At 43.3% G+C, this 21,885-nt stretch overlaps 1 protein-coding gene across 2 annotated transcripts in view; it reads right to left on the reverse strand.

Annotated features, from left to right (window-relative positions):
• Nucleotides 1–4,573: 4,573 nt before the first annotated feature.
• CD8A (CD8 subunit alpha) overlaps nucleotides 4,574–21,885 on the reverse strand; it is a 37,958-nt gene continuing 20,646 nt past the window's right edge. The window contains exons 1-6 of one of the 2 annotated variants that reach the window (XM_065597245.1): nucleotides 19,732–19,894; nucleotides 19,102–19,279; nucleotides 17,905–18,279; nucleotides 13,882–13,998; nucleotides 12,649–12,679; nucleotides 4,574–7,542 (exon numbers count right to left, since the gene is read on the reverse strand). In XM_065597245.1, the coding sequence (XP_065453317.1) occupies nucleotides 7,491–7,542; nucleotides 12,649–12,679; nucleotides 13,882–13,998; nucleotides 17,905–18,279; nucleotides 19,102–19,225 (699 nt within the window). In that variant the 5' untranslated portion in view covers nucleotides 19,226–19,279; nucleotides 19,732–19,894 and the 3' untranslated portion in view covers nucleotides 4,574–7,490. Of the gene's footprint in view, nucleotides 7,543–12,648; nucleotides 12,680–13,881; nucleotides 13,999–17,904; nucleotides 18,280–19,101; nucleotides 19,280–19,731; nucleotides 19,895–21,885 lie in introns of those variants that run through there. The other variant, XM_065597244.1, reaches the window with a different exon arrangement.

A 21,885-nucleotide genomic window follows, 5' to 3' on the forward strand; every position in this document is an offset into this window, starting at 1 on the left:
TGGATATTTAAGAATCTCACTTCCATAGGCAGTGTGTGTGTAAGTAGCACTGATCCCATGTTCTTTGGTAAACAATATATATAAATATTGAGAGTCCCGACCTTTGCCTTAAATGTATAATCAAAGTAACTAGAAAATATGGTGACTGTGAAATAATTAGTGCAATTGCCTGTAACCTAGCACTGCACAGTCCCAATGTAGCCAGTGGTGTGGAGGAGGGTAAATACGCTTTTCCTGTCAGGGATGCTGAGATTTTTGAGCTAAATATCCTTCCTTTCCCTCTGAAACAGTCAGCTCTAACCTTGAGAGAGGGAGCATGTTGCATAAGTACTGTGACAAGAGGCTTCTTTAAGCTCAAAAATCATGGAGATCTTGCTAGGCTCATCAGTGTATCCATGAAGACTCTGGTTATTTTAAAAGGCGAGGTGTTACTTAGCTTTATCTTTAGGAAGGAGTCTAGGAAGGGGAATGCGTTTTTGGGCATCAGACCAAATAATCTGGATTTGGACTGGCATCTAGAAAAGGAACAATTGCTGCATTTGGCTGTGTGATCTCAAATGCTGTTCTTTTTACAGCAGCTACAGCTGTGCTACGCAGCACTTGAGAATGCTCCTGAGGAGAAAATACTTATGGTGCTATTTAACTTCTGGCCAGCAGAGTGCAGCTTGGTGATTTAGCATGAAGAGTATATGAATAGTTACAAAATTTCTTGAAATAGATGTTGGGATTAAACTAGATATGCAAAATAGGTGGGACTGCAAATGTATTTTTAGACAATACATAGGAGGGTTATTATTTTTGTTTCTTTGTTCGTATCATAGAATTTTTATGTTAATCTTCAATTTAAACAGTAATTACTAATATATATATATATAAAGGTAGGCCCTGAACCTGGCAGCAGATTAATTCAGGAAGTCACTGGGCCTCCACAGAGTATTCTATATAGGTTTGTATACTGTACTCGTTGCCGTATTATCTGGGTGTCTCCTAATGATACATTAAACAACATGATTAATATGGGCATATGGCCAGCTGCATGGATCCAATTGCTGGATTAGGGCCTCAGAGTTAAATTATTCTGAATTTTCCTCTCATTCCCAGCACTTTCAATATACACAGCATTATAAGCCTAGTCCCCACCCTTTTTGAAGTCCATGGAAAGGTTTCCATGGCCTTCAATGGGTCTGGATCAGCCTTGTTATTTTCACCTAGGGATAGCCCCCTTCAAATACCATGTGAGTGGCCTGCAGGCTGTTTTTGCCACTTAGAATTGGCTGTAATGTGCACCTGAATATTTGTTGTAACAATGGACCGCTTTCCAATGAGCTAGTTGCTGACTCCACTCTGAGACGGATATTATTTAATGCATGAATCGTGAAAGAATCAGTCCATTTGATTTGAAAAATCTATTGAGTATGCACTGTCACTTACAGGGACTTACTTAAAAATGGAATAGTATTTGGTTTTGGTAATATTCTGCTTAACGTTATTTATACATCTCACGTAGCTGTGGTATCTAATGAAGTTTTGAAGGACTGTGAACAGGAAATGCTATTTTAAAAGATGTGAGAGAGACAAGGTGGATGAGGTAATATCTTTTACTGGACCAACTTCTGTTGGTGAAAGAGACAAACTTTCGAGCTCCACAGAGCTCTTCTTCAGGTCATTCATTTAAAAGACGTTAATAACTGTGCATAATATAACGTCTCTCTCTTTGTGACAAAAAATACATGATGAGCACATTTTACCATATTCCTGCAGCACCTTTCTGTACACATCAGGGAGCATTGCAGACGATAATCCAGTGTGAGTAGCGTTTAAGGGAGCCAGTGTGGATATGAGAAAAGGATTGGTTCTCTTTCCTGACACTGCCTTTCCCAAAGCCCTACAGTAGGTATTTGTAGACTAAATTTTCAAAAGTGACTAGTGATTTTGGGTGCCTCAGTGTTTAGGGCCTGATTTTTAGAGGGCAGATGTTCAGTGCTTTCTGGCAATCAGGCTCCATCAGGGTGTCCTGACCTGGGCACCTAAAACCATGAGTCACTTTTGAAAATGTAGGCCTGGGTGCCTAGCTGTTGGACCACGGAACCTTTTTCAAGCCTTATGGTTGGAAATGCAGGTATGTTCCTCATGCCTACCATCTCTGGGTTGATGCTATAATTAACCCATTTCCTCTACTCCCCAGTTCCTCTTTCTGTGCCAAACTCAGTGATCTAGATAATTTTCCCTCCTCTTGCTCTATGCGGGAAAATGGTGTGAAATCTCTGCCCTGGAGCTAGTTCTGTGCTTCACTCTATTTCATATGTTGTTAAGTTTATAGGATCTTTTTGGATCTGGTCATTATTGCGGATCTGGCAAAATATCAAACAATCAATGGGTTGAAGAGGTGCACCACATTCCCAGCAAATTCCCATCCTCTGATGGGTACCAAGTATGTCTCTCTTGGTTAGGAAAAGGCTATTCAGCAAAGAATTGCCCAGTGTCCCGGCCTCTTTTCAAAGGATTACCGAGCAAGGCTCTAAAACTTTCTGGTGTGAGGGAGCTTTAACAACTCCAGACCTGGAGAGGTTTTCTGCAAAGTGAAGCTCTCCAGGCCCAAATGGTGTGTCTGTGAAACCTGCCTCAGATCTGAAGTTTGGTGGTTCCATGGAGAGCCGGAAGGGTTGGTCTCTGGCGAAGATGCCCTGTAGGAAGTCCCAGAAATAACTCAAGAGACCTCAGAATCCAAGCTCCTCAGAGAGAGCCTGGGAGGCTACTTCTGTGGTTCCACAGCTCCAATATGTCACTGAGGAAGGACTCGGACAGAGCTTTGACTGGGTGAATTCGGCCAAGCCTTGCTGTGGTCAGACGCCCTGGACCCTAGGGATTTCGCCAGAAAAAGGGCCTTCTCTGGAGTGATGTTCACTTGCTTGATGTTTGGACAACTGTACAGTTTGTGGCACTAGGCATTACCCATACCACTCATGAGAACACACTGCAGTTATAATACTTTGCACTTATACAGCAGTTTCCAAAACACTCGAGCTCTTGGCAAGGCTAGGTCTTTAAAGCAGCGGGAACTAAGGCAAAGAGAAGTTTTGGTTTGAAAACAACTCAGTGGCAAGGCTGATAGTAGGATTTCCCCGGATAGGTTTCCCAGTCACTAGACTATGCTGATTGCCTGTAGTTTTAGAGACAGGCATGGAAGCCCTTGTAAATACGCAATAGGTGTAAACAGATACAAAGGCCACCAACTTCTCTTAGGGTTCTGAAAACCAACACAAACTATGTGGCCTTTACTTGTGTGGTTAACATAATGTCATTAAAATGCCTCGATGAGCACACAGCTCTCTGGGGATGTCACAGCTGGAGGGGTTCTCTGATCTTTCAGTTACTGTAAAAAGTGGTTGGACTATTGTTTTTAAAGTGACAAATGCTACTACTGAGTAGAGCAACACACCTCGGCCTTTGTTTTGATGTGTGGGGGAAAGAAAAGGACTTTCTTTACTTTTAAAAACTTTTTAAAAAGTTCCAACTAGTGAGATTTTCTACGGTTCTATTTACGACAGCTCAACTCTCTTAGTCTGAGCTCAGTGCAGTGAGATTGTAATACCTGTTTTACAGACCCCAGATATATTGTTTTAGGTGCAGAGACTATTTCTGAGTCCCCCATTATTCCTTAGGGGAAAGTATCAACCCAGAGTACAGCTTCTCTTAGGAACCGAGGAGATGCCATACTGGATCCGGCTAGGGTTCCTTCTAGTCTAGTATCCTGTCTTTGACAGTGGCCAGATGCTTCAGAGGAAACTGTAAGAAATGCTTTGGTGGACAATTTTGGAATAATCTCCCCAAAGGGGAAGGTTCTTCTGAACCTCTAATAAGCTAGAAGTTGGCTTATGCCCTGCAGCATGAATGTAAATGCTCCCTTCTTAACAAACATTAACAAAAAAAAAATCTGTCTACTGTAACTCTGAATACACTCAATGAGGCACTATTGTTCAGAGGCTACGGCAATGGACTGGGTGTAAGGAGACCTGGGTGCTACTCCCAGCTTTGCCCCTGACCTGCTGGGTGACCTTGGGCATGCCATTTCCCCTCTCTGTGCCTCTATTGATCTTCCTATCCTTTGTATGTGTAGATTATAAATTCTGGGGCAGGGACTGTCTCTTATGATGTGTAGGTAGAGCATTTAACACAACGGGGCCTCTAGGTGCTACTGCAATATAACTAACTATATATATAACATATATATAATTAAATATGTGTGTAGTTCTTTTTTGAATCTTGCTCTACTTTTGGCTTCAATAATATTTTGTGGCAATGAGTTCCACAGATTAGTTATGCATTGTGTAACAAAGTTGTCCAAGTTATTGAGCTAACTGCACCTCTGACTCCTTCTGGTCTCATCACATGCACCCCTCTCAGGTCTTGGGCCTCACGCCAACACCTCTCTTGGTATAGAAACATGTGATTCTCCCACTCTGCAGTCCCCTGTGATCAACCGTGGTTACCTCGGCAGGTCTAATTTATCCTCAGTGCCTGCAGTTCCATCCCCTCTGGAGCAATGACAGTGATAACTAGTGACCAGGCAGCATTCGTCAAGCAATGTATTCTTTATTTAGTACAAAAGGCTTTCAGAGAAAAAAAATCTTAAAACAATCAACACCCTACATGCTATCCTGTCTTTCCCTAAGGCTTACCATTCCCTGGATCTGGGGAAAGATCCTATTCTTTCAAACTCCTCCACAGAGCCTCTCTCTGGGTTTGTCACCCATGCTGACAATTGATCCTCCTTCTCCTGAGGAGGCTTAACAGTTTATAGCCCTTTGATAGCAGAACCGCTATGTCACTTTGGCCTAGGGCCTGGAGGAATGCCATTGTCTTACAATTGCCCCTCAGACTCCCTCCCTCCCTGACCCCCGTGTTTGTTGGGAGGGTTGCTTACCTCTAGCTATTTTGTTGCTTTCCTGCCTGCTTTTCTCACAACCTCCTATTAAGTCAGATGGATACATTCATTCAGGAAATTCCAATAACCCACCATACTCTGTCACTTCCCTTTACAGAACAGGTCACATGCAGTGTTCATAACATTATTATATCTCAGTATTCATAGATTATTACATGGCAACTCAACGTCTGTCACAAAAGGATTTCTTGGTCTAGTGAATGGGACTCCTCACAAGTCTCGAGATAGGCACAAGCTTAAGGACTTTACTAAATTGGGGCCATACTTATTACCAGATCCATTGTTTAAGAAGAGAGACACTTGGGATGTTGGAAGTGGATTTGGATTGTGTTATTGTGGTAGTGCCAATACAGATGGGAACATTTTGCCCGGCTGATTTGTATACAAATATGTAGTAAGAGATCTCTCTTGCCACTCAACATCTTGTATCTACAGACTTATAAGGCCTTTATCCCCAAAGTATTTATGGGTTTAGCATGACAGCAAGGTACGGAAGTATTATTGTCCCCATTTTACAGATGGGAAACTGAGGCACAGAGCGATTAAGGTTACAGACTGTGATAGAGCTGGGATTTGAACCCAGGTCTTCTGAAGCCTTGTCCTGTATCTTTAACCACAGCAACACCTTTCTTCTCTTATTCAAATCTCTCAGCAAAAAGGTCATTTATATTTTTATTTAGTTCTCTAGCTTTTCTGAGGCTAAGAAGAAGAAAAGGAAATGTACTTTAGTGAGAATATCTAGAAGTATAGTTGAATTGTTCCACAGTATTTATACTGATTGTTGGGAACAGAAATATTGAAAAACTTTATGGCAATGATAGCAAGAAAATATTTACATCGACTACATAGTTGAAAAAACTAAGATCTTTCATTCTGTGCTTAAAACACTGGTTTGCGGAAGGGAGAATGGGGTTAGATTTACTCTTTTGCCACTTACCTGTGGGTGCCTAGAAATAGGATGAATCCTGCATACCTTGATCAGTCAGATCTCCCACTGACGTCAGTGAGAGTCTACCTGAGTAAGGGCAGAATGCTGGAGCCTGCAATCTTTAGTCTTAGGGACCATAAAAGTATAACAGCCCTTTTTAGCATTTGCCCTTTTAACTCTGCCTCATGTCTTCTAAAAGTTTTACAGTTTCATGGATTTCAGCCAGTTGCTGATACTAAACTCTGTGATTGTTCAAACTTATCTGGCTTTTTCTCCCATTTTAAAATTAAAAAATTAAAATTAGCCTGTGCTAATGCCCCACTACCAGTTAGCTTGGCATTGGGATGCTCATTAGATTAAATACCTTTGATCTCCTTTCCCCATTGTAGACAGCATCACAAATAAAATTGTCTTCACGAAGGCCCCAGTCCTAAGGTTACCATACGTCCGGTTTTTCCTGGACATGTCCGGCTTTTCGGCAATCAAACCCCCGTCCGGGGGGGAATTGCCAAAAAGCCAAACATGTCTGGGAAAAATACCGGCCGGGCACTTCCTCTCCCGTGGCTGCTCTGCTCCTCCCCGGACTCAGACTTCGGCTCTGTTTAAGAGCCAAGTTGCTCGAGCCAGCGCTACTGGCTTCGGGCAGCCCCCGTGCCTCCGGACCCTGCGCCGCTGGAGCAGAGCAGCTGGAGCCGGGGAGCAGAAGTGCCTGGCCGGGGGCGCAGGGTCCGGAGGCATGGGGCTGCCCGAAGCCCGAGTGCTACCGGCTTCATGGTTTGCAGGGCAGCCTCCAGCTTCCCGTCCCGGCTCCAGCTGCACTGGGGAAGCGCCGGCCGGGGGCGCAGGGTCTGGGGGCTGCCCGGCAAACCGTAAAGCCGGTAGCGCTCGGGCAGCCCTTTTCGCGTGGCTGGGAGGGAGGAGGGGGAGTTAGGGACTTTGGGGAAGGGGCGGGGAAAGGGCGGAGTTGGGGCGGGGCCGGGGTGGGAAATGGGCGGGGCTAGGGCCCGTGGAGTGTCCTCCTTTTTTATTTTTTAAATATGGTAACCCTACCCAGTCCTGCATCACTGAAGTGAATGAGATTTTTACCACTGACTTCAGTTGCTGCAGGATCACACACTTTGTCGTGGCAGGCCTAATTTGGCAGTCTTTATTCGGTTTTTATTCAGGCAAAATTCCCAACAGACTGAATGTTGAGGTCTTTACTTAGCTATTGAGGTCAATTGGTATATATCTGAGTAAGGACAATAAAAATCTCAGGATTTGCGCCACAGACTTCAGTAAGTGGGGGCTTTGCTAGAGTTATGGACTATGTCATTTGGCATATTTTTCTTTTTAATGACTTGGAAACCAGCTTGAAAGATTCAACCAAGAAAATTTTGGAGGGAGCTACATTTTAAAATCCAGGCAATAGAATTGATGTAGAAAGTGGCTGGTGTCCAGCATTACCTATAGGCTCATTTTCAAGAATTTGCCTTTTAAAACTTAACAGAATAGAAAGTACAAAAACAATTTAAAAAATAAAGTGAGGGTGAGAATCAGTAATGGAAATGGACGTAGGGTTTGTTTATGCAGTGACAGCTCCCGTTTGGAGATCCAAATGAAAACGGCTCAGTCACGTTACACGTATCTGTTTGACATGCTGGGTTTTCCGTTGCTCCCATTCATAGGCCTAAAGAGAGAGGAAAAGGCAATGTTTACAATTTATTTGGATGTGAAGTGAACAAGAAAATGAGTTCTGTAAAAAAGCAAGATCCACCAGCATTGATCAGCTCATCTGGCCTTCATCTAAATCAATGGTTCTCAAGCTGTAGGCCATGCAGTACTTCTGGGTACACTTCACACTGGCGAAGCACCTGCCAGTCATCAACTAGTGACACCTTCTGCTTGCTGTAGCCTGCTCCATAACTCTTTCAGGACCTTACAAAGGCTTTTTGATCAACAAAACAGTCCCCAATCTGGATCCTGTACAGCTGCTTCGTATTGTTCTTTGTGACACGGTATTGCCAATCCCAAACATCAAAAATCATGAGTCGGGGCCCCAGTAATCATGAGACTGCCTTTAAAAGCATGAGATTTAAAAAAATAATAATAATGCATTTTGGATTTTTTTATTTGCCTCTGGTTTCTGAGCCTTTGGGATACACTCGGGTTATGTTTTCAGGGATTTCTCTGAAATCATGAGGGCTAGAAATGTCTTTTTTTAAATGAAAGTCGAGACTCTTACATAATCACGTGACTCCTGGAGTTAGCACCTTAACATTAAATATTATGAGACTTTTGATAAAATGGCAAGAATTAGCTTGTGGCTTTTTTGGAAGAGGTACAACCATGATCAAATTTGTCTGCTGTGCCAGACCTGCAGGAGTTACAAGCACTCAGGGAAGAGAACTATAATGCAAAGTGACCTGGATTGATTAGGGCAGTGGGGGCTGCAGGCAACTGGGGGAAATCCAGTAGAATGTACTATAAGGTTCTGCGCAGAGAACAGGAAATAGACACAAGAAAAAAGGAGGGAAGTAACTAAGCTGTCAGTATCAACCATGTCAGACTGAGTTTATTTGCTATACTGTCCTGCTATTACTTGTTCACGTAGCTAAGATTCCTGATTTCTGCAAGGCAGATGTGGCTTCTGGACTTGGAGGGGGAAAGGGCATGTGGTCCCTGGGATGCTTCTGATCTTAAGAATATATGTAAATGTTTAAGAACCACAGATCGAAATGTGTACTTTGTAGAGAAGTCTTGTATCAAACATAAGTAGGCTTGGCAGAATTTGATTTTTATTTTTTGTATAATTTTGAAAGATAATGTCAATGTCTATTTTAAAGCAATTTTTTAGATTTTTATCAATTTCTGCATTTACAGTTGCACAATTTATGGGTTTTAAGACTTTTTTCTATTTTTATCGATTAAAATGTTCACAATTGTGGGAAATTATGGGGGATGGACAATTATTTCATGACCTTAGATGTTGAAATTCAAAGCTTTAAAGTTAGAGCTTTATAAACCATTAAAACACAAATTGTCAACATCACATGTCAAAATATACAAAGTAAATAGCCTTAAATCAAGCAGTCATACCTGTTTTTACTATTCATTTGCTAGTCCATTTGCAATAAGCCTAATTCACAAGAATAAATAAGAGGATGTTGACTAATAAGTTCTTAAACAGCATTTTTCTTACTTTGCCTATTTGTAAATTTCAATTATTGATGGAAATATATTTTTGTCGGTTTGTGTGTGTGCGGTGAAATCAGTGTTTACTGACATTTACTGATAAAAATCGAATCCTTCTAAGACTAAAGACTTGTCTTTACTTTCAAGGCCCCTCACAACCTATCAACTACTGCCTCCGATAGGCCATGAAATCAGACTCCATCTCCCACTTGTTAAATTTTCAAACAAGCACTTTCGTGCTTTCTCTCATGCTGCCCCTCATGCTTGGGAGAAACTCCCCATAAACATCTGCATAACTAATACATTATCCTCCTTCAAATCCCTCCTTCAAACTCTTTCTGGCTGTGATGCCTACAAAAAAATTGACAATGGTGAGGCTGCTGGTGCTCTGAGACCATTGCCTGTCATGCTGACCAATATTGTCTCATTGGTTCCTTGTACTCCTCTGTATGTCTGTATCCATCTGTCGTCTCCTGTCTGATACCTAGACTGCACACAGGATTAGGCCCAGGATTGTCAGTGTAATGTCTGGAATCACCTTCTTCTATCGTAATCTGTTTCATCAGGTTCAGCTAAAAGGAAAGTCTAGCAGGCCAGATCCTCAAGCAGTGTAAATCTGCGCCTCTCCGGGGCCTTTGGATGCACGCTTGTTTACAGCAGCTGAAGATCTAGCTCAGTGTACAGAGCATACTTTCACTGAAAATTCATTTGCGGTGGAAAAAATAAACCCTGAAGTTGCCTGTGTCAGTCCTGGGGCCAGATGCTGTTGAGAAGCAGTCCTTTATCATATCAGCCCTGGTCCACACTGAGGGGGAAGGGGAGGGATTGATCTAAGTTATGCAACTTCAGCTTCGTGGAGTACAGGAGTTGAGAGGAGAGCGCTTGGGGGTCGATTTATCGCATCTACACTAGACGCGATAAATCGACCCCCGCTGGATTGATTGCTGCCCGCCGATCCGGCGGGTAGTTTAGACATACCCTGAGTCGTACCACTGACTTCTGAAGAGCTGTTATTGAAATCAGTGAACTGCTCACCAGAGCAAGGGCTACTCCTGTGAATAAAGGTTTTCAGGATTGGGCCTTTAATTCTCTTTTCCCATGAATATGTGTGATATTCATTTTATTGACTATGGTAAAGTGTAAGGTTTAAATGCCTAACATTACAAAAAGAAAACTGGTACTTCCTCTTTAACAGCTCCTAGCTCTAACATTCTCCAAGATGTTCTTTCTGGCCTGAAACTTTCCAATCTTTGGTCAACCCTCAGGTGAATTTCTGGAGAAGTTTGAGTGCAATCCATTCAGCTGTTTTTGAATGGAGCCGGGAAAAATATACATACTTGTTCCCATTTTCCCAAGATTTCATTTTGTGCACAAATGACATATCAACAGATGAACTTGACGCACTAAGGCATAATTGCTTTGCTAAGTTTTTTGGGGGGGAAAGTTTTAAAATAATGGTAATGTAAGTAATTAAAATATAATTTTTCTGGCATGCACAGAAAATCTGTTTCCTGAGGCACTTGGAATCTCACAGTTTTGGTTCTACACTCCATAGTTCTGCTGTTAGGTTTTTCCCATACTAACATAGCATAGGAATTTCAATGGGAGTTTTGGGTAGGCAAACAGGCAATATTTTTATTTGTTATTACAGTAGCACCTAGGAGCCCCAGTCATGGACCCAGGCCCCATTGTACTGGGTGCTGTACAAACACAGAACAAAAAGATATGTCGTGGCATGATGACCTCTTGGCCAACACACCGGGGTTTGAACTGGGGTATCAACCCTTTCTAGCTGGGGGCTGTAATAGAGCTAAGTGACTTTTTTTTCAACCACAAAATGCATTTTTCAGGTCACCAAAACTATTTGCGAATTAGGGTCAAAGTTAGTGGGTAGTTTGGCCGAAAATAATTGGAATTTTATTTTCAAAAATGTTGAAGTGTATCGGTTCAGCTGTTTCAAAATGAAAAATATGGAGTTTTGATTTCAAAATGGTATTTTATTTTGAAATTTAACTTTTAGAAAAAGAAAGGGTAAAAGGCACCCCAAAACAATCCAAAACTGAGCCAAAAAAAACCCTTGTTTTGGGTTGAACAAAACGTTTCATTTGACCTGAAACAAATTTTTTTTCGTTTGGCAAGGAAAAATAGCAAAAATTCAGTTTTGGTTCTAACTGAACCATTTCTCCCCCCCAGTTCAACCCACAAACTGAAAAAAAATCTGTTATACACTCAGCTCTTGACCATAACAACCTCCTTCCTCTGTAGATCAGCAGAGGGGGCCTGTAACACACACTCTGCAGTGGATTAGAATGGCACTTTGCAAGGCAATACATAGCTCATACTGGAGATAGAGTGAGATAATAGAGGCATATATATTTTTTAGGTTTCTGTGTTAAGCTGCTATGATGTGGTCACAATGCTGTGATCGCTGTGTTATATTTAAAGATCAGAAGGCATTTTCATTCTAAAACCCTTTCACAAAACATTACTCTTTGGACAGCAATTTCTAATGCTTGATCTCAGCCTAGGAGTTCATTTTTAAAACCTTTTAACAATCTGGTAACCATTCTGTCTTAGAGAGATATTAAAAACATTTTATTTAAATATTTAATATTTTTCTGATGTAAATTTTTCTCCGATGAATTTATACATGTAGGTAACTCAAAAATAGCTTGTTCTGAAATTTAAAATCTGACATATGTGGGTCCTGAAGGGGGAATGTGAGCTTAGCTTCGTCTGCAGGCATTGGATTTGCCAAAGAAAAGGCTCTGGAGGTTTGAAAATACCACCCTGAGCATTCATTAAGTCTGTCTAAATGCTAATCCCAACCCTGACACTTCGGGCTTGTCTATTGTATGGATTTGTGCACCATTGTAGTTCCACCAGTGCAAATCCCTAGTGTGCACTCACTGGGACAGTGTAAAATGAGGCTCACACAAGTGTGACTTGCCCCTGTTTAAAAAATCTTCTGTAGATCTTCGGGAAGTCATTTAGAACTATTTAAACCTGCCTGCCTCAGTTGATCCAGAAAAGGATTTAAGTACAGCTCAGCTTTAAGCATGTGTGTAATCCCACTGTCTTCAATAGGATCATGCATGTGCTAAAATATTTTTGGGGTCCGGTCCAGAGGGCTCAGCACCTTGCAGCCCTTAGATAACACGGGCCAATGTGACAGCACGCCTGCTGGAAAAACAAACTATACTTCCCCCTATTATCCGTGACGGAGACATGTAACATTTGGTAGGTACATTGCGTGATCCACTAATGAAAGGGCCTACTGTAATTCATATCCACAAAGTCTGCAGCCTGCAAACTCTTTGAGGCATGAACTGTCTTCCTGTGCAGCACCTACCCTATATTGGGTGCTACTGTATTTAAATTGTAAATAATAATAACAAAGGGGAAAAGGTTAAAGCAAGAACCTTAAGGCTGATTTTCCGGACTTAATGACACACACAAACCCTCAGAAGTAATATTGTGTGCATGTGAGGGGGCTGATGCGTGGGACTTTATGGCTTGTGGTATCAATTTACTTAATAACACGCTGTGCAAGAAGCCACTGAACTAAAGAGAAAATGCCCCCAAATGGAAGTTTACCAACCTTTTACATTTGCACATTCGTCTTCTGGTTTCTTTAAAAAGAAAAGAAGATGAAGTTGAAAGAATTAGCAAGCGAGTCATTGTTTAGGAAAAAAGACGCTGCAGCAACACATTACTGGCATTTCTCTCCCCCCCCCCTCCCAAATTATCCTCTGCATGCTAGAGCGGTGTTTATATTTGCTGAGGTTTGGGTCAGCCACTGTCTCTTTTAGTTTTCTTTTGGGCAACCCTTAAGCAAGGCAAGTAGTCTTTATCCAACACACAGTCCTATTGAAGTCAATGAAATTGCTCCCATGAATAAGAGCCGCTTGTGTGATTAATGGCTGCAGGATTGAGCCTTCGGTTTGTATTCAGGACTAAAACTCAAAACTGGAGCATTGACTGTACGTTAGTGTTTGCTATCGATACCAATCTGGAAAGCCAGTGAACATTTGTTTGCAACGCTTATTTCTACAATAGGCAAGCGGCATGGATTGCCAGAAGAGCACAACCAAATTTACACGAGGTAACTCAGATCTGACCCTGAAAAAGAAGGAGGTTTTTTTGAGTAAAGATCCCCCTGTGCACTGGTCACGAAATCCATTTCTGTTGCCAACGTACTCTGGGATAATAAGACATATTGGGCCAGATCCTCACCTGGTGTAAATTACCATTGCTCCACTGACTTCAATGAAGCTCTGCAGATTTACACCAACGGTGGATCTGGCCCATTTAGCCAAAGTCATCCTTGGCATAACTCCACTGACATTGCACCAGGGCTGTATTTGACCCAATATATGGGAGAACCATTTATTTTAGCACAAAGAAGCAGGCCACATCTTTGGTCAAAATTATTTTCATGGCCAGGCTGCTCTCTGCTGGGGGAATCTCCTTGCCACTCACCTAGGCTGACCAGACAGCAAGTGTGAAAAATTGGGACAGGGGATGGGGGTAATAGGATCCTATATAAGAAAAACACCCCAAAATCGGGACTGTCCCTATAAAATCGGGACATCTGGTCACCCTACACTCACCCGTTATAGAAATACACAATCCAATGGCTGGAAGCTGAAGCTAAACAAATTCAGTCTGGAAATAGGGCGTATTTTAACGGTGCAAGTAATTGACGATCGGAACAATTTACCAAGGGTCATGGTGGAGTCACCATCACTGACAATTTTTAAATTTAAATGCTGCTCTCTGGCCTGGGAGCTAAGGAGTATCTGGCTCAGCCGGATGGAGGGGAGTCACTTACTTTGACACACTGTGATGGTGGCCAGCAGGGCAATGAGGAGGAGCAGGCAGGCGCTGGTTAAGGGGACCCAGATGTAAAAGTCACAGGATAAACCCAGCCCCTTCTTTGGGGCTTTCGCTGCAGAAACAAAATAGCGTAAAAAATAAAACTAAACCAGGAGCTTCAGCGATCCTCCGCTTCCGGCTCCGCTCCAAGAGGAGGGATCAGGCGGTGGGTGGGGGTGCGGGATGCACTTGCTGCAGGGGAGGGACAGGTGCAGGGTGCACCACGTGCTGTGGAGACAGAGATGACCCATGTTGGCCAATAGTGGGGGGAGCCGTTTCTGCTACTCGGCAGCGATCCCAGCGGGGAGGACGGGGCTGGTGCTCGTGCGTGAGCCATTGAATTTATCGGCGGGGCTGGTTTAACGAGCCGCCGGGTTTCCCTCCGCAGGGAAAACATGTGGCCGGCAAACCTGGGCTTGGGATCTCCCTGTCCGCCCTGTGCTTCCCACAGAGCCCAGCACTGGCAAAGGGGCAGGAGCGGGGCTGTCCCCCCGGCATGCCTGGCTGTGTGTGCTAAGAAGTGAGCACAGCTTGGCGCTCTGGGGATTGTTCTGCAATGGGCTGTTCAGCCCGGGAAAGCCAGCGCGAGCCTGGGAGCGAATGCTGCGTGCAGAGTGAGCAGCCAGGGCCTGTGAAATCACAGCCAGCCCCGCCGCTGGGGGCTCTGGCTCCCCCAAAGCTGTGGGGACGAGCCGAAGTTTGGGGAGTGTTTGCAGTCCCCGGGTTCCTTGGTGCTGGGCTGGGGGGTGGTCGCCTTCGTAGAGGGGGCTGCGGCGGGGGGTGCTGGAAACAAGAATGGAAACAACAGGTAGTGAAGTCAATCTCTGTCCCTTCATCTCCTCTCACTGCCTTCCTCTGTCCCTCCCTCCAGGACTCACTCCCCCAGTAGAGCCAATAGAGGCTTTGCCCCCAGGTACCCATAGCTCACGTGGACAGCAACTCCTTCCCCAGCCAAGAGTACTCTGTAGGGACCTCCTGGGGCAATCCCAGTCCTGGAACAGACTCCAAACTCCTTTATCTATCTATCTATCTAATCTGGTTTTATCCTGCTGCCCATTGTGACGCTGCAGTCTATATGATTTTATAAAAATATGCTAATGAGTGACTATAGTGTAACTGGAATATGCTTTATGCAAATGATATATAAGTGGTTGGGACAGGGAAAGAGGGAGCAGCCATCATGAGGAATCCCCTAGCTACTACGTGTGCTGGAACAAGAGCTGTACCAGGGGAAAGGATTGTGCCCAGGCTAGGAAGGTGTCCAGTCTGAGAAAAGAAACGTATTGAAACATCTCTAAGGGTGAGATTTGTATCTGTACTCAATTGTATTCAGTTATATTAGGCATAGGTTTGCGTGTTTTATTTTATTTCACTTCGTAATTCACTTTGTTCTTTCTGTTAGTACTTGAAACCACGTAAATCCTGCTTTTTGTATTTAATATAATCACTTTTTACTTATCAATTAACTCAGAGTATTTGTTAATACCTGGGAGAGCAAACAGCTGTGCATATCTCTCTATCAGGGTTATAGAGGGCGAACAATTTATAAGCTTTATACAGGGTAAAACGGATTTATTTGGGTTTAGACCACATTGGGAGTTGGGTATCTCAGTGTTAAAGACAGGAACATTTCTGTAAGCTGTTTTCAGTTAAGTCTGCAGCTTTTGGGCACTTGGTTCGGACCCTGAGTCTGTATTGGAACAGACGGGTGTGTCTGGCTCAGCAAGACAGGGTGCTGGATTCCCAGGCTGGCAGAGGGAAAGCAGGGGCAGAAGTAGTCTTGGCACATCAGGTGGCAGTTCCCAAGGGGGTTTCTGTGATCCAACCCATCACCCCATCATCATAGTATCTGGGTGCCTTCCAGTCCACATAAAATCAGTAGCAATAGCAAAGCCCCTAGTGGATGTTACGGAGTCTCTGGCACTTATCCCATTTTGGGGTCAAAACTCTGCTTGGGTAAGGTTTGAGGTTTGATTGTTTAAAATATTTTCTTAATGTTTAGGGGTTTGTTGGGAAGAAGGGGGTGTCAGTGATGGGGTTTGTTGGGTAGCAGGGGGTGTCAGTGGTGGGGTTTGTTGAGTAGCTCAGGGTGTCAGTGATGGGTTTGTTGGGCAGAAGTTGGCATGATGGGGTTTGTTGGGTAGAAGGGGGTATCAGTGATCGGGTTCAGGGCCGACGAGAGGGGGGGAAAGCCGGTACAAATTACTGGGGCCCGGCGGTCCGGAATGGGGCCCGGGGCCCAGCTTCCCCCCCCTCTCGTCAGCCCTGTTTAGCCAGTCTGCCCTTGCTGGGGGGCCCCCAAAATTTTTTCACCGGGGCCCGAACCCGCTCTCGGCGGCCCTGATTGGGTTTCTTGAGTAGAAGGGGGTGTCAATGATGGGGTTTGTTGGGTAGAAGGGGCTGTGAGTGATGGGGTGTGATGCATGGCTAGAAAGGGTTAAACATCCTGCAAAATAAATAACCCACAGAAGACATGTGGGGAGATAATGTTTGTGTTTTTGTGTATTTACATATGTATGAGTAAGGAGGACAATGTAATCAACAGTCCCTGTCTATGCTGTATTCTGATAACTCAGAGGTCAAAAGAACATCCTATCATGTAAATGAATTGTAAACATGGGCTATCTCAGTATTCATCTCTCTTTGAAATGTACTGTGAATGGTGGAGGAACAAGCAAGTGGGATTACGTTAATTCGCATAGCTAAATACAGGTGATGGACCTTCTTCAAAGTCATCCTAATTACCTTTTGTTCCCTGAGGAATTCCAACTTGTCAAAAGACATGAAATTGTATAAAAGATCCTTGAGTCCCAAATCTGTCCTCTCAGATCTGCTTAGACTTCATCAGGGGAAGTTTGAGTCGCAAGACTGAGGTCCCAGTTATGCTGGTGCATCCTGAATACTGTATAAGATTTGGACATTGGACTATGACCTATAAACTGAATTCTAAAGGAACTCTTTGCAACCACAAAGCTCCCCATCTCTGCTATGAATCTGCACCTAAATTAATTGAACTCATGTCTGTCTGTATATTGATCTTTTAACCATACTTGATCTCTTTTGTTTTTTAATACATTTTAGTTTAGTTAATAAGAATTGGCTGCAGCATATATTTGGGTAAGATCTGAAACATTCATCAACCTGGGAGGTAATGTGTCTGATCCTTTGGGATTGGTAGACCCTTTTCTTTTATATGATGAAATAAGATTTTCAGAAATCATCATATTTGACATGGGTACCTGGATGGAGGCCTGAGGCTGGATCAGTTTAAGGGAACTGTGTTGTTTGGACTTCTGAGTAATCCATAAGGTAATAAAGAAGCTGTTTTATGCTGTCTTGGTAAATCTAAGTATTGGAATATCCACCAGCTTTATGGGAATTGTCTGCCTCATTCTTTGCAGTTCACCCTAATTGAGTGACCACAGCTGGCTCCCCACTGGGACCCGGGTCACATGGGGTTTGTTAGGTACAAGGGGGTGTCAGCGATGGGGTTTGTTGGGTAGAAGAGGATGCCAGTGTTTTGAGCATCATTCCTACGGCATTATCCATGCTGAAGCATGACTGGGAACGGGGAGGGAAAAGTTAGGAGGCATCTATCCCATTGTCTCCAGTCTCCTGAAAGAGGGGGATCACTAGGACCCTATGGGGAAACCTACACCCTGCTCAGGACACCCAACTGCTGGAAGTTATGGGCAGTGAATGGAGGTGAAGGGGAGTGACGGAGAAGGAGGGTGAGGGACATGCCAGGAGTCCACGTGGCTGAGACATTCAGGGAAAGTGAAACATTGAGAGGGGCGTCCTGGGCAGAAGGCTCTGTACAGGGACCCCTGACACCTGCCCACCTGGGCACACAGGACGAAAGGGCCAGGTCTGAGGGGTGATGAGGATGATAAGGATGATGCTGGGCTGGGAGGGAGGGGGAATGCTGGGGCTCAGGCCCAGGCAGAGGGGGCTGAAATGGGGTGAGGTTGGTGCTGACCTGGCAGGTGGAGTGGGATCCCGGAGCTGAAGTGCAGCCTCTGGCTGTGTTTGACGATGCAGTAATAATTGCCCTGGTCCTGCTCCTGGAAGGACTTCACGGTCAGTGTGTAGTTTTTGGATTCTCTTTTTGCGTCAAAGCGTGCGGGTGGTTTTCCGTTCTCCGTTGATGCCACCCGGCCGAGGGAGGAAATGAACAAGATGAACTGGGGGGCAGAGTCCCTGTGCTGGCGCATCCAGGAGACACCGCTGTCGGACAGCCCAGGGCCTGAGATCACACACTCCAACTCCACCGGGGCTTTCAGGGTTAGGGGGCTGCCGCCGCTGCGGAGCTTCACACTCATTTTGCTTCTCTGGCCCTCGGACCTGCAGCAGCCTGAGTAGGGTGACCAGATAGCAAGTGTGAAAAATCGGGACGGGGGTGGGGGGTAATAGGAGCCCATATAAAAATAAGCCCCAAATATCGGGACTGTCCCTATAAAATAGGGACATCTGGTCACCCTAAGCCTGAGGGAGAGAAATCCACCCAGCACAGTTATCAGCACAGTCACACCCATCCACAAAGAGCGTCCTCAGCACCATCGCAAGCTGTATTCCCCTTACTGGGGTCTCAGACCTCACTCAAAGCTCCATCCTCGCTGATTAGTGCAATGCAAACACCCAGAGCAGTGAACCAAGAACATGCACAGGGCTAAGGGATCAACACACTCTCAGGCAGACTCGGATAATCTGTTTCAGCGACTGCCAGGATTCAGCTCTACAGTGTGCTCGGCGATCGCCCTAGTCCTTACACCGGCTGCCCTAGTTCAATAGATCATCTGATGCAGAGAAGCCACCTGGGTGAAAGCTCAGGTTACACTGACAGATACCAAGTTTTTTAAAATAATGCATTAGTTTTGATTTCTGGAACCCCAAAAAATCCTTGGGCCGGACTCTGCTCTCAGTCATGCTGGAGTAAATCTGGAGGATCTCCACTGGCTGCACCAGCATGACTGAGCTCAGGCTCTGGGCCATTTGCTCTATTCACTCGCAGAAACAAAGTAAAACACAAAACTGAAAATTAATCTGGTGGGTTTGTTTGCCTTTTAACCTTTGTTTTGACTCCTCCATCCAGATGACTCTGGAGAGACCACCCTAAACTCCCATTATTAATTACCCTGCTTAAAGAGGTTACACTAAACAGCGATTCTGTACTCACACAAGTTCAGACTGAGAAAAAACAGCAAAGAAACGAATCTGGCCATTATCTCCTTGTGCTGACTGTTCTCAAGAAAGGCGCAGCAGAGCAAAGATGAATTCGCTGGTCTGGCTTGATAGGACATAGTGCTTTTGGGGAGGATGTGATGTCAGCAAACATCATGGGCTAGTTTCTCAGCCTCCAAAATTAAATGAAAAAAAAAAAAAACACATTTACTAAAGCAGAAACTGTTTAGTAAGCACATGGTAAAAATATAAAGTTTGGTTAAGAAAGAAACATTTAAAATGTTAAATATAAGTGTAGATTGAGAAAAGAACATTTAAAAACATTAAATAAAAGAGAAAAATAGGTTTAAAAAGAACACACATGGCAAGAAAAAGGAATTTACTAAAGCAGAGACTGTTTAATAAGCACATGGTAAAAAGTATAAAGATAGGTTAATAGAAAAGCATTTAAACCATTAAATATAAGGGTAGGTTAAGAAAAAAGCATTTAAAAAGAGTTTAGATAGATTCAATATCTAAACATAGGTTAAAAGAAAGAACAGGGCAAGAAAAGGGAAAAGAAAGCCCCTTTGCAAAGGGCAAAGATTGACAGCACATGGTTGAGTCAGAGAGAGAGAGATCTTACCATTCCAAGTGTTTCTGTGGAAAGAGGCAACTTCACAGGTTCACAGCCCCTCAGGCTTGTTATCACCGCCTTTGGATCAGCCCAATCAGATGTTGTTCTACAACAGTGTTATAGAATTCTTTTTTCTGAACCAACCCTTTCATCCCAAGATTTTTAAACAAGCGCCATCTCCCTCCCCTCCCCTCACTACCCCCCCCCTTAACTGCCTTATTCTTATCTAAAAAAACAGACCCCAAGTATTTTTCCCACCATGTAGCCCTTTTACATAGGGGCTTTAATAAAAGTTAAAACCATAAGCCCTTAGCAACAAACAATTTTTAAAAGTTTTCCCCTATGTTTTAGACTAGCACCGGTTATTTTTTAGTGAGGACAATTTGAAGCTGCAGCAAAGTCCCTGTTAGCAAAAACAGCGTCTGTGAGTCAATGGATCAGAGATAAGAAGGCTGCTTCATCCCCAAACTTTTTAACAAATGCAAGTAAAAGTTACATTAAGTTTTGTAAAGGAATAAAGTATAAAATAATAATATAATAAATGAAATAAAATTAATTACTTGAAAAGACAAGCCTATATGAAGACACATCCCTTTATTCACAGGTGTGTTTCAATAAAATAGAGCATGCAGAAACACCCCAGGTTTAAAACCACAGACAGTTTATATTATATTTATTTATATATATAATGTCTCTTCATGAGAGGCTTGACTGCCGGTGTTGGCCAGGGCCTTTTAGGTGCAGCCATCTTTAATCATCAGACCTCTTTAAGTAGAAGCTCCTCCTTAGGGGAAAAAATTCATAGACAGGAGTTGTAGACCAAGCCGGATGAGCAAGCATCTCAGAGAGGTGATTAAGAAAAAGCAGAAAGCCTAGAAGGAGTGAAAGATGGGAGGGATCAGCAAGGAAAGCTACCTTATTGAGGTTAGAACATGTAGGGATAAAATGAGACAGGCCAAAAGCCATGTAGAGTTGGACCTTGCAAAGGGAATTAAAGCCAATAGTAAAAGGTTCTATAGCCATATAAATAAGAAGAAAACAAAGAAAGAAGAAGTGGGACTGTTAAACACTGAGGATAGAGTGGAGGTTAAGGATAATCTAGGCATGGCCCAATATCTAAACAAATACTTTGCCTCAGTCTTTAATGAGGCTAATGAGGAGCTTAGGGATAATGGTAGGATGACAAATGGGAAAGAGGATATGGAGGTAGATATTACCACATCCGAGGTAGAAGCCAAACTCAAACAGCTTAATGGGACTAAATCGGGGGGCCCAGATAATCTTCATCCAAGAATATTAAAGGAACTAGCACATGAAATTGCAAGCCCATTAGCAAGAATTTTTAATGAATCTGTAAACTCAGGGGTTGTATCGTAGGACTGGATAATTGCTAACATAGTTCCTATTTTTAAGAAAGGAAAAAAAAGTGATCCGGGTAACTACAGACCTGTTAGTTTGACATCTGTAGTATGCAAGGTCTTGGAAAAATTTTTGAAGGAGAAAGTAGTTAAGGACATTGAGGTCAATGGTAATTGGGACAAAATACAACATGGTTTTACAAAAGGTAGATCGTGCCAAACCAACTTGATCTACTTCTTTGAGAAGTTTCAGAGTAGCAGCCGTGTTAGTCTGTATCTGCAAAAAGAACAGGAGTACTTGTGGCACCTTAGAGACTAACAAATTTATTTGAGCATAAGCTTTCGTGGGCTACAGCCCACTTCATTGGATGCATAGAATGGAACATATGGTAAGGAGATATATATACACATACAGAGACCATGAAAAGGTGTGAGTTGCCCTACCAACTCTAAGAGGCTAATTAATTAAGATGAGATATTATCAGCAGGAGAAAAAAAACTTTTGTAGTAATAATCAAGATGGCCCCTTTCACACAGTTTGACAAGAAGGTGTGAGGATACTTAACATGGGTAAATAGATTCAATGTGTGTAATGGCTCAGCCATTCCCAGTCTCTATTCAAGCCTAAATTGATGGTATCTAGTTTGCATATTAATTCAAGTTCAGCAGTTTCTCGTTGGAGTCCATTTTTGAAGCTTTTCTGTTGCAAAATTGCAAGTTTTTCTGTTGCAAAAATAAATTTGCTAGTCTCTAAGGTGTCACAGATACTCCTTTTCTTTGAGAAGGTAACAGATTTTTTAGACAA

The sequence above is a fragment of the Chrysemys picta genome, chromosome 5, assembly GCF_011386835.1.
Source record: "Chrysemys picta bellii isolate R12L10 chromosome 5, ASM1138683v2, whole genome shotgun sequence".
Lineage (NCBI taxonomy): Eukaryota > Metazoa > Chordata > Testudines > Emydidae > Chrysemys > Chrysemys picta.